The sequence below is a fragment of the Oncorhynchus mykiss genome, chromosome 5 (assembly GCF_057628025.1).
Source record: "Oncorhynchus mykiss isolate SJ-2025 chromosome 5, ASM5762802v1, whole genome shotgun sequence".
NCBI lineage: Eukaryota > Metazoa > Chordata > Actinopteri > Salmoniformes > Salmonidae > Oncorhynchus > Oncorhynchus mykiss.
This window is the reverse complement of record NC_143026.1, coordinates 4271783-4285000: the sequence shown is the minus strand read 5'-3', so window position 1 is coordinate 4285000 and position 13218 is coordinate 4271783. Positions and strand designations below refer to the sequence as shown.

General features: G+C 46.3%; 1 protein-coding gene across 2 annotated transcripts in view; it reads right to left on the bottom strand.

Annotated features, from left to right (window-relative positions):
- LOC110513199 (netrin receptor DCC) overlaps window positions 1–13218 on the bottom strand; it is a 607044-nt gene that overhangs the window by 330721 nt on the left and 263105 nt on the right. For both annotated transcript variants that reach the window (XM_036976621.2, XM_036976622.2), the window contains exons 4-5: window positions 12371–12521; window positions 10679–10815 (exon numbers count right to left, since the gene is read on the bottom strand). In XM_036976621.2, the coding sequence (XP_036832516.2) occupies window positions 10679–10815; window positions 12371–12521 (288 nt within the window). The remainder of the gene's footprint in view (window positions 1–10678; window positions 10816–12370; window positions 12522–13218) is intronic.

The following is a 13218-nucleotide window of genomic DNA, read 5'->3' as shown; positions in this document are numbered from 1 at the left end:
ACCCAGCCTGAAGGGAACAAGGTGTCGTTAGGGACTCAGCCTGAAGGGAACAAGGTGTCGTTAGGGACTCAGCCTGAAGGGAACAAGGTGTCGTTAGGGACTCAGCCTGAAGGGAACAAGGGTGTCGTTAGGGACCCAGCCTGAAGGGAACAAGGGTGTCGTTAGGGACCCAGCCTGAAGGGAACAAGGGTGTCGTTAGGGACCCAGCCTGAGCCACTGACATTGTCTTTGTTGAATTAATTGGGCTGAAAAACTTCATGAGGCTCAATGAAGTCATTATTACAGAAAATAACAAACATTCATTATCCTAATCATGGACACTAAGGCTGATTCTAAAATGGCGCCCTAATCCCTATATCTCTGGTCGAGCCCTGGTCGACATTAGTGCACTACATTGTGAATGGGATTCCATTTTGGATTCACTGCACGTTCCATGGATCTGCATTCATTCACACACGGCCCAACACATCAGCTCATGGCCTTTAATGTGGAATACATTATAAATGTTATGCTTTTTTTTGTTAAACCAGGCAAGTCAGTTAAGAACAAATTCTCTTATTTTATGACGACGGCCTACACCGGGCCAAACCTCGGACGACACTGGGCCGAATGTGCGCCGCCCTACGGGACTCTCAATCACAGCCGAATGCGAAACGGCCTGGATTCAAACCAGGGACTGTAGTGACACCTCTGTGCACTGAGATGCAGTGCCTTTAGACCGCTGCGCCACTCGGAAGCCCACGATCGTCACAAAGTGTCACGGTTGAGATGAACAATGAGGATGTGGGGACGCTGCTCACTGCTGCGGAAATAGAATGTCTGGGTTAAGCCGTCTGTTTTAAAAAATATATATATTTATTTAATTCACCTTTATTGAACCAGCTGAGGCCAGCTGAGAACAAGTTCTCATTTGTAACTGCGACCTGGATCCACGGTCCATGTAAATCTAGGGAGGTAAAACACTCCACACAACCATAATAAAGATCTCTATGAGAGTGCCTGGCACGGTGTACATATTAGGACATACATGTTAGTGACTGCATGACTCTCTACCGTACAGGCAATGCTAATCTCTTGGCTTGATTAGATTTTTCACCTCAATGTCGAATTGTAAAAACACTAAACCAGCATGCTCCACGATGGTACTCGCTGTCAGAGGTCCCAGCTCCAAGATGGTACTCGCTGTCAGAGGTCCCAGGTCCATGATGGTACATGATGGTCATCGCTGTCAGAGGTCCCAGGTCCCAGGTCCATGACGGTCATCGCTGTCAGAGGTCCCAGGTCCATGACGGTCATCGCTGTCAGAGGTCCCAGGTCCATGACGGTCATCGCTGTCAGAGGTCCCAGGTCCATGATGGTCATCGCTGTCAGAGGTCCCAGGTCCATGATGGTACTCGCTGTCAGAGGTCCCAGGTCCATGATGGTCATCGCTGTCAGAGGTCCCATGTCCCAGGTCCATGACGGTCATCGCTGTCAGAGGTCCCAGGTCCCAGGTCCATGACGGTCATCGCTGTCAGAGGACCCAGGTCCATGACGGTCATCGCTGTCAGAGGTCCCAGGTCCATGACGGTCATCGCTGTCAGAGGTCCCAGGTCCATGATGGTTATCGCTGTCAGAGGTCCCAGGTCCATGATGGTCATCGCTGTCAGAGGTCCCAGGTCCATGATGGTTATCGCTGTCAGAGGTCCCAGGTCCATGATGGTCATCGCTGTCAGAGGTCCCAGGTCCATGATGGTCATCGCTGTCAGAGGTCCCAGGTCCATGATGGTTATCGCTGTCAGAGGTCATAGGTCCATGATGGTACTCGCTGTCAGAGGTCCCAGGTCCATGATGGTTATCGCTGTCAGAGGTCCCAGGTCCATGATGGTACTCGCTGTCAGAGGTCCCAGGTCCATGATGGTTATCGCTGTCAGAGGTCCCAGGTCTATAACGGTCATCGCTGTCAGAGGTCCCAGGTCCATGATGGTTATCACTGACCTTAGCATCATACTGTAGGTCTAAATTGTATTGTACAAATTCTAAGACTAAGACTCCACAAGGGGCCACGGTGTAGTTAATACAGGTAACGAGTTCAAACAGGTGTAGTTAATACAGGTAATGAGCTCAAACAGGTGTAGTTAATACAGGTAACGAGTTCAAACAGGTGTAGTTAATACAGGTAATGAGTGGAGAACAGATGTAGTTAATACAGGTAATGAGTGGAGAACAGGAGGGCTTCTTAAAGAAAAACTAACAGGTCTGTGAGAGCTGGAATTCTTACTGGTTGATAGGTGATCAAATACTTATGTCATAAAATAAAATGCTAATTAATTACTTAAAAAATCACACAATGTGATTTTCTGGATTTTTGTTTTAGATTCCGTCTCTCACAGTTGAAGTGTACCTATGCTAAAAATACAGACCTCTACATGCTTTGTAAGTAGGAAAACCTGCAAAATCGGCAGTGTGTCAAATACTTGTTCTCCCCACTGTATGTTGCTACCGGTATTGTTCTGGAGACAATGAAAATGAGGAACCTGAAAAGAGACTTACATTTTTTTTCAACTGCCTCCAGCTGCTTAGCTACAGCCAGGCTACTTCCCAAATGGACCAATAGGGAAACACATTGGGGTTCTGGTCAAAAGTAGTGCACTACATAGGGAATAGGGTGTGATTTGGGACATAACCCAGCCATAATTCAAAGCAACAGCAGCTAGTCCTGCTGCAGATGATTTCAGGGCCAGTAGCTAGTCCTGCTGCAGATGATTTCAAGGGCAGTAGCTAGTCCTGCTGCAGATGATTTCAGGGCCAGTATCTAGTCCTGCTACAGATGATTTCAGGGCCAGTATCTAGTCCTGCTGCAGATGATTTCAGGGCCAGTAGCTAGTCCTGCTACAGATGATTTCAGGGCCAGTATCTAGTCCTGCTACAGATGATTTCAGGGCCAGTATCTAGTCCTGCTGGAGATGATTTCAAGGCCAGTAGCTAGTCCTGCTGCAGATGATTTCAGGGCCAGTAGCTAGTCCTGCTGCAGATGATTTCAGGGCCAGTATCCAGTCCTGCTGCAGATGATTTCAGGGCCAGTATCTAGTCCTGCTGCAGATGATTTCAGGGCCAGTATCTAGTCCTGCTGCAGATGATTTCAGGGCCAGTATCTAGTCCTGCTGGACATGATTTCAAGGGCAGTAGCTAGTCCTGCTGCAGATGATTTCAGGGCCAGTAGCTAGTCCTGCTACAGATGATTTCAGGGCCAGTATCTAGTCCTGCTGCAGATGATTTCAGGGCCAGTAGCTAGTCCTGCTACAGATGATTTCAGGGCCAGTAGCTAGTCCTGCTGCAGATGATTTCAGGGCCAGTATCTAGTCCTGCTGCAGATGATTTCAGGGCCAGTATCTAGTCCTGCTGCAGATGATTTCAGGGCCAGTAGCTAGTCCTGCTACAGATGATTTCAGGGCCAGTATCTAGTCCTGCTGCAGATGATTTCAGGGCCAGTAGCTAGTCCTGCTACAGATGATTTCAGGGCCAGTATCTAGTCCTGCTGCAGATGATTTCAGGGCCAGTATCTAGTCCTGCTGCAGATGATTTCAGGGCCAGTATCTAGTCCTGCTGCAGATGATTTCAGGGCCAGTATCTAGTCCTGCTGCAGATGATTTCAGGGCCAGTAGCTAGTCCTGCTACATATGATTTCAGGGCCAGTATCTAGTCCTGCTGCAGATGATTTCAGGGCCAGTATCTAGTCCTGCTACAGATGATTTCAAGGCCAGTAGCTAGTCCTGCTACAGATGATTTCAGGGCCAGTATCTAGTCCTGCTGCAGATGATTTCAGGGCCAGTATCTAGTCCTGCTGCAGATGATTTCAGGGCCAGTAGCTAGTCCGGCTGCAGATGATTTCAGGGCCAGTATCTAGTCCTGCTGGAGATGATTTCAGGGCCAGTATCTAGTCCTGCTACAGATGATTTCAGGGCCAGTAGCTAGTCCTGCTGCAGATGATTTCAGGGCCAGTAGCTAGTCCGGCTGCAGATGATTTCAGGGCCAGTATCTAGTCCGGCTGCAGATGATTTCAGGGCCAGTAGCTAGTCCGGCTGGAGATGATTTCAGGGCCAGGAGCTAGTCCTGCTACAGATGATTTCAGGGCCAGTAGCTAGTCCGGCTGCAGATGATTTCAGGGCCAGTATCTAGTCCTGCTGGAGATGATTTCAGGGCCAGTATCTAGTCCTGCTACAGATGATTTCAGGGCCAGTAGCTAGTCCTGCTGCAGATGATTTCAGGGCCAGTAGCTAGTCCGGCTGCAGATGATTTCAGGGCCAGTATCTAGTCCGGCTGCAGATGATTTCAGGGCCAGTAGCTAGTCCGGCTGGAGATGATTTCAGGGCCAGTAGCTAGTCCTGCTACAGATGATTTCAGGGCCAGTAGCTAGTCCGGCTGCAGATGATTTCAGGACCAGTAGCTAGTCCTGCTACAGATGATTTCAGGGCCAGTAGCCAGTCCTGCTGCAGATGATTTCAGGGCCAGTAGCTAGTCCTGCTACAGATGATTTCAGGGCCAGTAGCTAGTCCTGCTGCAGATGATTTCAGGGCCAGTAGCTAGTCCTGCTGCAGATGATTTCAGGGCCAGTAGCTAGTCCTGCTGCAGATGATTTCAGGGCCAGTAGCTAGTCCTGCTACAGATGATTTCAGGGCCAGTAGCTAGTCCTGCTGCAGATGATTTCAGGGCCAGTAGCTAGTCCTGCTGCAGATGATTTCAGGGCCAGTATCTAGTCCTGCTCCATAGGTGTTGTTCAGCCATCTGCCACATTAACTATCCTTCACTGAGAGGGAGTTGCTATCCTGGTTCTCACACACACACACACGCACACACACACGCACACACACGCACACACACACACACACACACACACACACACACACACACACACACACACACACACACACACACACACTACAGTCCATGTAGTCATTGTGTAAACTCCACCCCCATGTGTATAACAGCATGACCCAATAACAGATGTCAAAGCTATATTAGATGTACTGCAGGTGCTTCCTGCTTTCTCTTTACTTCCTGGAAATAGAATGTTTGACAGATAGAGAAAGATAGACTTAGATCGAGAGAGAGACGGAGATCGAGAGAGAGACGGAGATCGAGAGAGAGACGGAGATTGAGAGAGAGACGGAGATCGAGAGAGAGACGGAGATCGAGAGAGAGACGGAGATCGAGAGAGAGACAGAGATCGAGAGAGAGACGGAGGTCGAGAGAGAGACAGAGATCGAGAGAGAGACGGAGATCGAGAGAAACAGACACATACAGAGCGAGAGAAAGAGAGAGAGACAGAGAGAGAAAAAAAATTGGAGAGAGAGAGAGAGCGAAAGGGAAAAAGTGAGCGAGAGAGAGGATGGTTCCTATGCTTGCAGTCACTACTCACTGTCAATCAACAGCAAGGATTCCCACCAAAAGAACAGTGAGTTTCGAGTTGATCGATGGCTACTGTATCGCGACAACCTGTACCACATCATAAACGAACAGCAGCTTTCTGGGTAATCTTAAGCGTGTGCTTGTCACATCGCCGTGCTGACTGACAGATAGAAGTATAGAAGTATAGAAGTATAATTCCCAAAGCTACCCAACCACCATTTGAGAGCTAACGGGGGAACGTCGCTATGGCGTCTCAAATGGCACCCTATTCCCTATATAGTGCACTACTTTAGACCAGGGTAGTGCACTAGATGAGGAATAGGATGCCGTTTTGGGACACACACACTACTTTGGCTTCAGAACAGACTGACCCGCTGTCACCCTGCTGTGCTTTCCATATAACTTAAAGAAAGTCCCCGACATAGTGCATTTGAAGTGAAGGATTCTGTGAATCATCTCTATGTATGAAAGCCATTTCAACGCTTGTGAATGAAAGGCAATATGTTCACGCTCAACATTGTTAAAGAAAACAGAAGATCCCATCTTTGGTTGATATATAAGCACCTCCATGTATAGTGCGTATGTTAGTGTGTGTTGTGTGTGTGTGTGTGTGTGTGTGTGTGTGTGTGTGTGTGTGTGTGTGTGTGTGTGGGTATTCATGTGTCTGTGCCTATGTTTGTGTTGCTTCACAGTCCCCGTTGTTCCATAAGGTGTCATTTTATCTGTTTTTTAAATCTGACTGCTCCATCAGTTACCTGATGAGGAATAGAGATCCATGCGTCTCCCATAGTCTGTTCTGGACTTGGAGACTGTGTAGAGACCTCTGGTGGCATGTCTTGTGGGGTATGTATGGGTGTCTGAGCTGTGTGTTAGTAGTTTAAACAGACCTCTGGTGGCATGTCTTGTAGGGTATGTTGGGTGTCTGAGCCGTGTGTTAGTAGTTTAAACAGACCTCTGGTGGCATGTCTTGTGGGGTATGTATGGGTGTCTGAGCTGTGTGTTAGTAGTTTAAACAGACCTCTGGTGGCATGTCTTGTGGGGTATGGATGGGTGTCTGAGCTGTGTGTTAGTAGTTTAAACAGACCTCTGGTGGCATGTCTTGTAGGGTATGTTGGGTGTCTGAGCCGTGTGTTAGTAGTTTAAACAGACCTCTGGTGGCATGTCTTGTAGGGTATGTTGGGTGTCTGAGCTGTGTGTTAGTAGTTTAAACAGACCTCTGGTGGCATGTCTTGTAGGGTATGTATGGGTGTCTGAGCTGTGTGTTAGTAGTTTAAACAGACCTCTGGTGACATGTCTTGTGGGGTATGTATGGGTGTCTGAGCTGTGTGTTAGTAGTTTAAACAGACCTCTGGTGGCATGTCTTGTAGGGTATGTATGGGTGTCTGAGCTGTGTGTTAGTAGTTTAAACAGACCTCTGGTGGCATGTCTTGTAGGGTATGTATGGGTGTCTGAGCTGTGTGTTAGTAGTTTAAACAGACCTCTGGTGGCATGTCTTGTGGGGTATGGATGGGTGTCTGAGCTGTGTGTTAGTAGTTTAAACAGACCTCTGGTGACATGTCTTGTAGGGTATGTTGGGTGTCTGAGCTGTGTGTTAGTAGTTTAGACAGACCTCTGGTGGCATGTCTTGTGGGGTATGTATGGGTGTCTGAGCTGTGTGTTAGTAGTTTAAACAGACCTCTGGTGACATGTCTTGTAGGGTATGTATGGGTGTCTAAGCTGTGTGCCAGTAGTTTAGACAGACCTCTGGTGGCATGTCTTGTGGGGTATGCTTGGGTGTCTGAGCCGTGTGTTAGTAGTTTAAACAGACCTCTGGTGACATGTCTTGTGGGGTATGTATGGGTGTCTGAGCTGTGTGCCAGTAGTTTAGACAGACCTCTGGTGTCATGTCTTGTGGGGTATGTATGGGTGTCTGAGCTGTGTGCCAGTAGTTTAAACAGACCTCTGGTGACATGTCTTGTGGGGTATGTATGGGTGTCTGAGCTGTGTGTTAGTAGTTTAAACAGACCTCTGGTGTCATGTCTTGTGGGGTATGTATGGGTGTCTGAGCTGTGTGTTAGTAGTTTAAACAGACCTCTGGTGACATGTCTTGTGGGGTATGTATGGGTGTCTGAGCTGTGTGTTAGTAGTTTAAACAGACCTCTGGTGTCATGTCTTGTGGGGTATGTATGGGTGTCTGAGCTGTGTGCCAGTAGTTTAAACAGACCTCTGGTGACATGTCTTGTGGGGTATGTATGGGTGTCTGAGCTGTGTGCCAGTAGTTTAGACAGCTCGGTGCATTCAACATGTCAATACCTCTCATAAATAAAAGTAGTGATGAAGTCTATCTCTTTTCCACTTTGAGCCAAGAGAGATTGACATGCATATTATTAATATTAGCTCTCTGTGTACATCCAAGGGCCAGCCGTGCTGCCCTGTTCTGAACCAGCCGTGCTGCCCTGTTCTGCTCCAGCCTTGCTGCCCTGTTCTGAACCAGCCGTGCTGCCCTGTTCTGAACCAGCCGTGCTGCCCTGTTCTGAACCAGCCGTGCTGCCCTGTTCTGAACCAGCCGTGCTGCCCTGTTCTGAACCAGCCGTGCTGCCCTGTTCTGAACCAGCCGTGCTGCCCTGATCAGAATCAATTGTAATTTTCCTAAGTCCCTCTTTGTGGCACCTGACCACACGACTGAACAGTAGTCCAGGTGAGACAAAACTAGGGCCTGTAGGACCTGCCTTGTTGATAGTGCTGTTAAGAAGGTAGAAACTAGGGCCTGTAGGACCTGCCTTGTTGATAGTGCTGTTAAGAAGGTAGAAACTAGGGCCTGTAGGACCTGCCTTGTTGACAGTGTTGTTAAGAAGGTAGAAACTAGGGCCTGTAGGACCTGCCTTGTTGATAGTGCTGTTAAGGTAGAAACTAGGGCCTGTAGGACCTGCCTTGTTGATAGTGTTGTTAAGAAGGTAGAAACTAGGGCCTGAAGGACCTGCCTTGTTGACAGTGTTGTTAAGAAGGTAGAAACTAGGGCCTGAAGGACCTGCCTTGTTGACAGTGTTGCTAAGAAGGTAGAGCAGTGCTTTATTATGGACATACTTCTCCCCATCTTAGCTACTGTTGTATCAATATGTTTTGACCATAACAGTTTACAATCCAGTGTTACTCCAAGCAGTTCAGTCATCTCAACTTGCTCAATTTCCACATTATTTATTAGGAGATTTAGTTGAGGTTTACCACACACGCCCCCCCCCCCCCTCTTTTCAAAACCATCTCCTGTTCAATATTGACTATGGATCAACTGTTGTTTTATTGATCAGACTATAACACAATCTGTTTGGACAACAGAGCTTCATGTAATGGAATACACATGGAGTCTACAAAACATTAAGAACACCTTCCTAATGTTCAGTTGAACCCCCCCCCCTATCCCCCCTTTTGCCCTCAGAACAGCCTCAGTGCGTCGGGACATGGACTCTACAAGGTGTTGAAAGCGTTCCACAGGGATGCTGGCCCATGTTGACTCCAGTGCTTCCCACAGTTGTGTCAAGTTGGCTGGATGTCCTTTGGGTGGTGGACCATTCTTGATACACACAGAAAACTGTTGAGTGTGAAAAACCCCAGCATCATTGCAGTTCTTGACTCAAACCGGTGCGCCTGTCACCTAGTACCATACCCCGTTTAAAGACACTTAAATATTGTGTCTTACCCATTCACCCTCTGAATGACACACAAACACAATCCATTGTCTCAAGACTAAAAATTATTTATTTAACATTCTACTCTAGTGGGCTAAATCAGGGTCACACAGAGTGGTTCTTGGTTGTTTTTAACAAATCTACTTTGAGTATAGACCTCACACACATGGTGATGGGCTTAAAAAAGAAGATACTTGTACCTTGTCAGATATAGAGTTGAAATGTATTACATTTTGAGTTTGCATCCCAATATTACACTTTATATACATTCCAGAAAACTGAATTATAACAAAACTGTTTGACATAGAAACATTTTAAATGTTTTATTATGTTAATTAATTATTATGTTAATTCATCTACTGTCTGCTGATTGCAGTGGATTTAACAAGTAATGTCAACAAGGGATCATAGCTTTCAGTCTTTGTCATGGAAAGAGCAGGTGTTCCTAATGTTTTGTACTCTCAGTGTACGTCTAAGCCAGTCAGTCACGTATAAATGACCTGTGTCTCAAATTAGCAGATGTTTCTAAACTGTTTCACAATGAAAAGTTAACCGCTTCATATTTAGATCTTATGATTTTAAAAAGCATCAGTCGCTGAGTTTGATGAGTCTGTTTGGAAAACTAAACTATCAGGGTAAAACATTGTCTCAGGCTATGGAACACCGTTAGGGTATTGTGCGTGTTTTGGGGGAAGGAACATTGCATCCATTAGCTAGCTTTGTTTTTAAACCAGCACTGTCCCAGAGCTTTGGGAAAGTGTGTCTGCAGTCGTGCGACAGTGGCAGTTGGGCGAGACGAGACTTTAACACCACATCACAGCATACTTATCAGAGAATCGCTGTGACATAAGACAATACGAGTGTAATCAATATCACTACGTCAAATATAAAACATCATTTATTTGTATTTATTTTTTTTGCGTGTCAAAAAAGATACACAACAAAATTACACTATTTGACGGATCAAAACTTGCTATTTGATGTGAACTGAGTTCCATATCAAGCATCCAAAGTAGCAGAAGGTTGGCAAAGACATTCAAATGGAAGATTCTGGAATCGTCAGACTGGCGCTGCATTCTGATAGAAAGTTGGCAAAGACATTCAAATGGAAGATTCTGGAATCGTCAGACTGGCGCTGCATTCTGATAGAAAGTTGGCAAAGACATTCAAATGGAAGATTCTTTAATCGTTAGACTCTATCGTCTGATGGCATCTGGAACGAGGCATCTGCAAACTTCATTTACTGTATCATGTACATGTACTGTAGGTTATATTTGTAGGTTATATTTGTCAGATTAAATTATTAAATTAAATATCATGTATAATCTAGGTCAGCCAAAATCCTAAACAAAGTTATGGTTGGCATGTAGTTCGTTTTTGTCAGGGAAAATGGCAGTCAAAAATTGTGTTCAGGTATTCAGAGTTTTGTCTGGCAGTTCCTCAGGAGGGTTGTAACTGAAACGGTTCAATTTTCCACAGACTTGAGACCATGAAGGCAATGGAGAAGAGATATGGACAGAGAGACACCTGTAGAAGATGTAGCTCTGTTTGTTTGTTTGTTTGTTTGTGTGCCAGCGGAGGTAGGTTCCCACCGAGCGACGAGTGGCGGTCTCGTGGGACACACTTACCGAGGACGGACAGCTCGCAGGAAGCCGTGATGTTCTGGTTCTTGTTAAACGCCACGCAGCTGTAGGAGCCTGAGTCGTCGTCCGTTACGCTGCTGATCAGGAGGTTACTGCCGCCCAGCAGGGAGTACTTCTTAGACCTGCAGAAGCACAGATGACGAATCAAAGACAGAAAACCAAGAAAACCAAGAAAACAGTAATGTGTATTCAACTTCCAGATATCTCTCAGCAATATCTTACAGTACAGTAGTTAGTGATATATATTGGTAAGATAAAGCATTTTAACCCTTTGGAATTACCTGAATTTCTGCATAAATGTGTCATAAAATTGTATCTGATCTTTATCTTAGTCACAACAATAGACAAACACAGTGTGCTTAAACTAATAACACAAATTATTGTATTTTTCTTGTCTATATTGAATACATAATTTAAACATTCACTGTGTATGTTGGAAAAAGTATGTGAACCCCTAGGCTAATGACTTTTCCAAAAGCTAATTGGAGTCAGGAGTCAGCTAACCTGGAGTCCATTCAATGAGACGAGATTGGAGATGTTAATTAGAGCTGCCTTGACCTATAAAAAAACACGCACAACATTTGAGTTTGCTGTTCACAAAAAGAATTGCAACACAGGATGCTCTCGATGGTGCAGCTCTAAATCCTTTTGAGGATCTAAGGACCAAAGCAAAATCTTTTCAGTCTGCTGAGGGGATTTGACGTGCCCGCTTCATGACTGTCGTGGTGCTCAGTTTGTTGGTGATGTGGACGCCAAGGACCTTGAAGCTCTCAACCTGCTTCACTGCAGCCCCGTCGATGAGAATGGGGTCGTCCTCGGTCCTCCTTTTCCTGTAGTCCACAATCATCTCCTTTGTCTTGATCACGTTGAGGGAGAGGTTGTTGTCCTGGCACCACACGGTCAGGTCTCTGACACCTCCCGATAGGCTGTCTCGTCGTTGTCGGTGATCAGTGTTGTGTCATTGGCAAACTTAAAGATGGTGTTGGAGTCGTGCCTGGCCGTGCAGTCGTGGGTGAACAGGGAGTAAAGGAGGGGGCTGAGCACGCACCCTTGTGGGGCCCCAATGTTGAGGATCAGCGGGGTGGAGGTGTTGTTACCTACTCTTACCACCTGGGGGCGGCCCGTTAGGAAGTCCGAAATCCAGTTGCAGAGGGAGTTGTTTAGTCCCAGGGTCCTTAGCTTAGTGATGAGCTTTAAGGGCACAATGATGAGTTTATTGCTGCCAAAGGATGCTCAACCAGTTATTAAATCCAAGGTTTCACATCCTTTTTCCCCACAGTGCGTTCAATAAAAGACATGAAAATGTTTGTGTGTTATTAGTTTAAGCAGACTGTGTTTGTCTATCGTTGTGACCTAGATGAAGTTCAGATCAAATTTTATGACTAATTTATGCAGAAATCCAGGTAATTCCAAAGGGTTCACATACCGCTGTAGCATGGTGAAAATGACACGCGGCTCCGACTCAAACCCAGCGCGCAAAACTATCTGTAATGTCGTCATTTCTACCAGCTTGCCGGCTGGTAAGTTTGATGTTGCTCTACTCATCACACATCAGAAATCTTGTGGAAAAGAAGGGTGGATCGTATTTCCTATATAGTACACAACTCCCTAGGGGCCCTAGTTGAAAGTAGCTAGTAAATAGAGTGCCATTTGGGACGGAATCAAGGAGTCACTCACCTGCTCTGTATCCTCTCGGCTCCTCTCATCCAGTGGAAGGCGGGGGTGGGGAACCCAGAGGCGGAGCACTCCAACACGGCATCTCTCCCCAGGAGGGAGGTGACTCTCTGGGGCTTCTGGAGAAACAGAAGGCCCCTGGTGGTTCCAGGTTCTGCAGGTTACAGATAGAGAGAGAGAGAGAGAGAGAGAGAGAGAGAGAGAGAGAGAAAGAAAGAGAGAGAGACAAAAGAGGGAGAGAGAGAGAGAGAGACAAAGAGGGAGAGAGAGAGAGAGAGAGAGAGAGAGAGAGAGAGAGAGAGAGAGAGAGAGAGAGAAAGGCCAACATCAAACACAGCTCTTATCTGGGTGACAGAGCGATGAGTGAGTAGGAGCCACATTTAGGCTTTACTTTGGAAGATGAACCAGTGCAAGAGGTTGAACTAATAATGTTTAAACTAGGGGCTGATTAAAATAGTAGTTGGATATAAAAGTTAACCCTTGTGTGGTGTTTGGGTCTGAGGGCAATACAAGTTTGGAAAAGGGTGTGTGTGTGTGTGTGTGTGTGTGTGTGTGTGTGTGTGTGTGTGTGTGTGTGTGTGTGTGTGTGTGTGTGTGTGTGTGTGTGTGTGTGTGTGTGAGATGTTCCTTCCTTGGCCTGCTGTAACAATATATGGGAAGTGAGATTCCTGAACATTCTAGATTGCAGCTGGTAGCAACAAAGCACTGCAATGTGTGTGTGGACCCAGAAGGACAGGAAGACACAGTACACATGCATCAGGTGCGAGAAATACATTTACAACACACACACACTGTAAAACTCTGTCTCTCATGTGGTGTGCAGATCGGCCTTAATTTGTGTTCAACGGGGC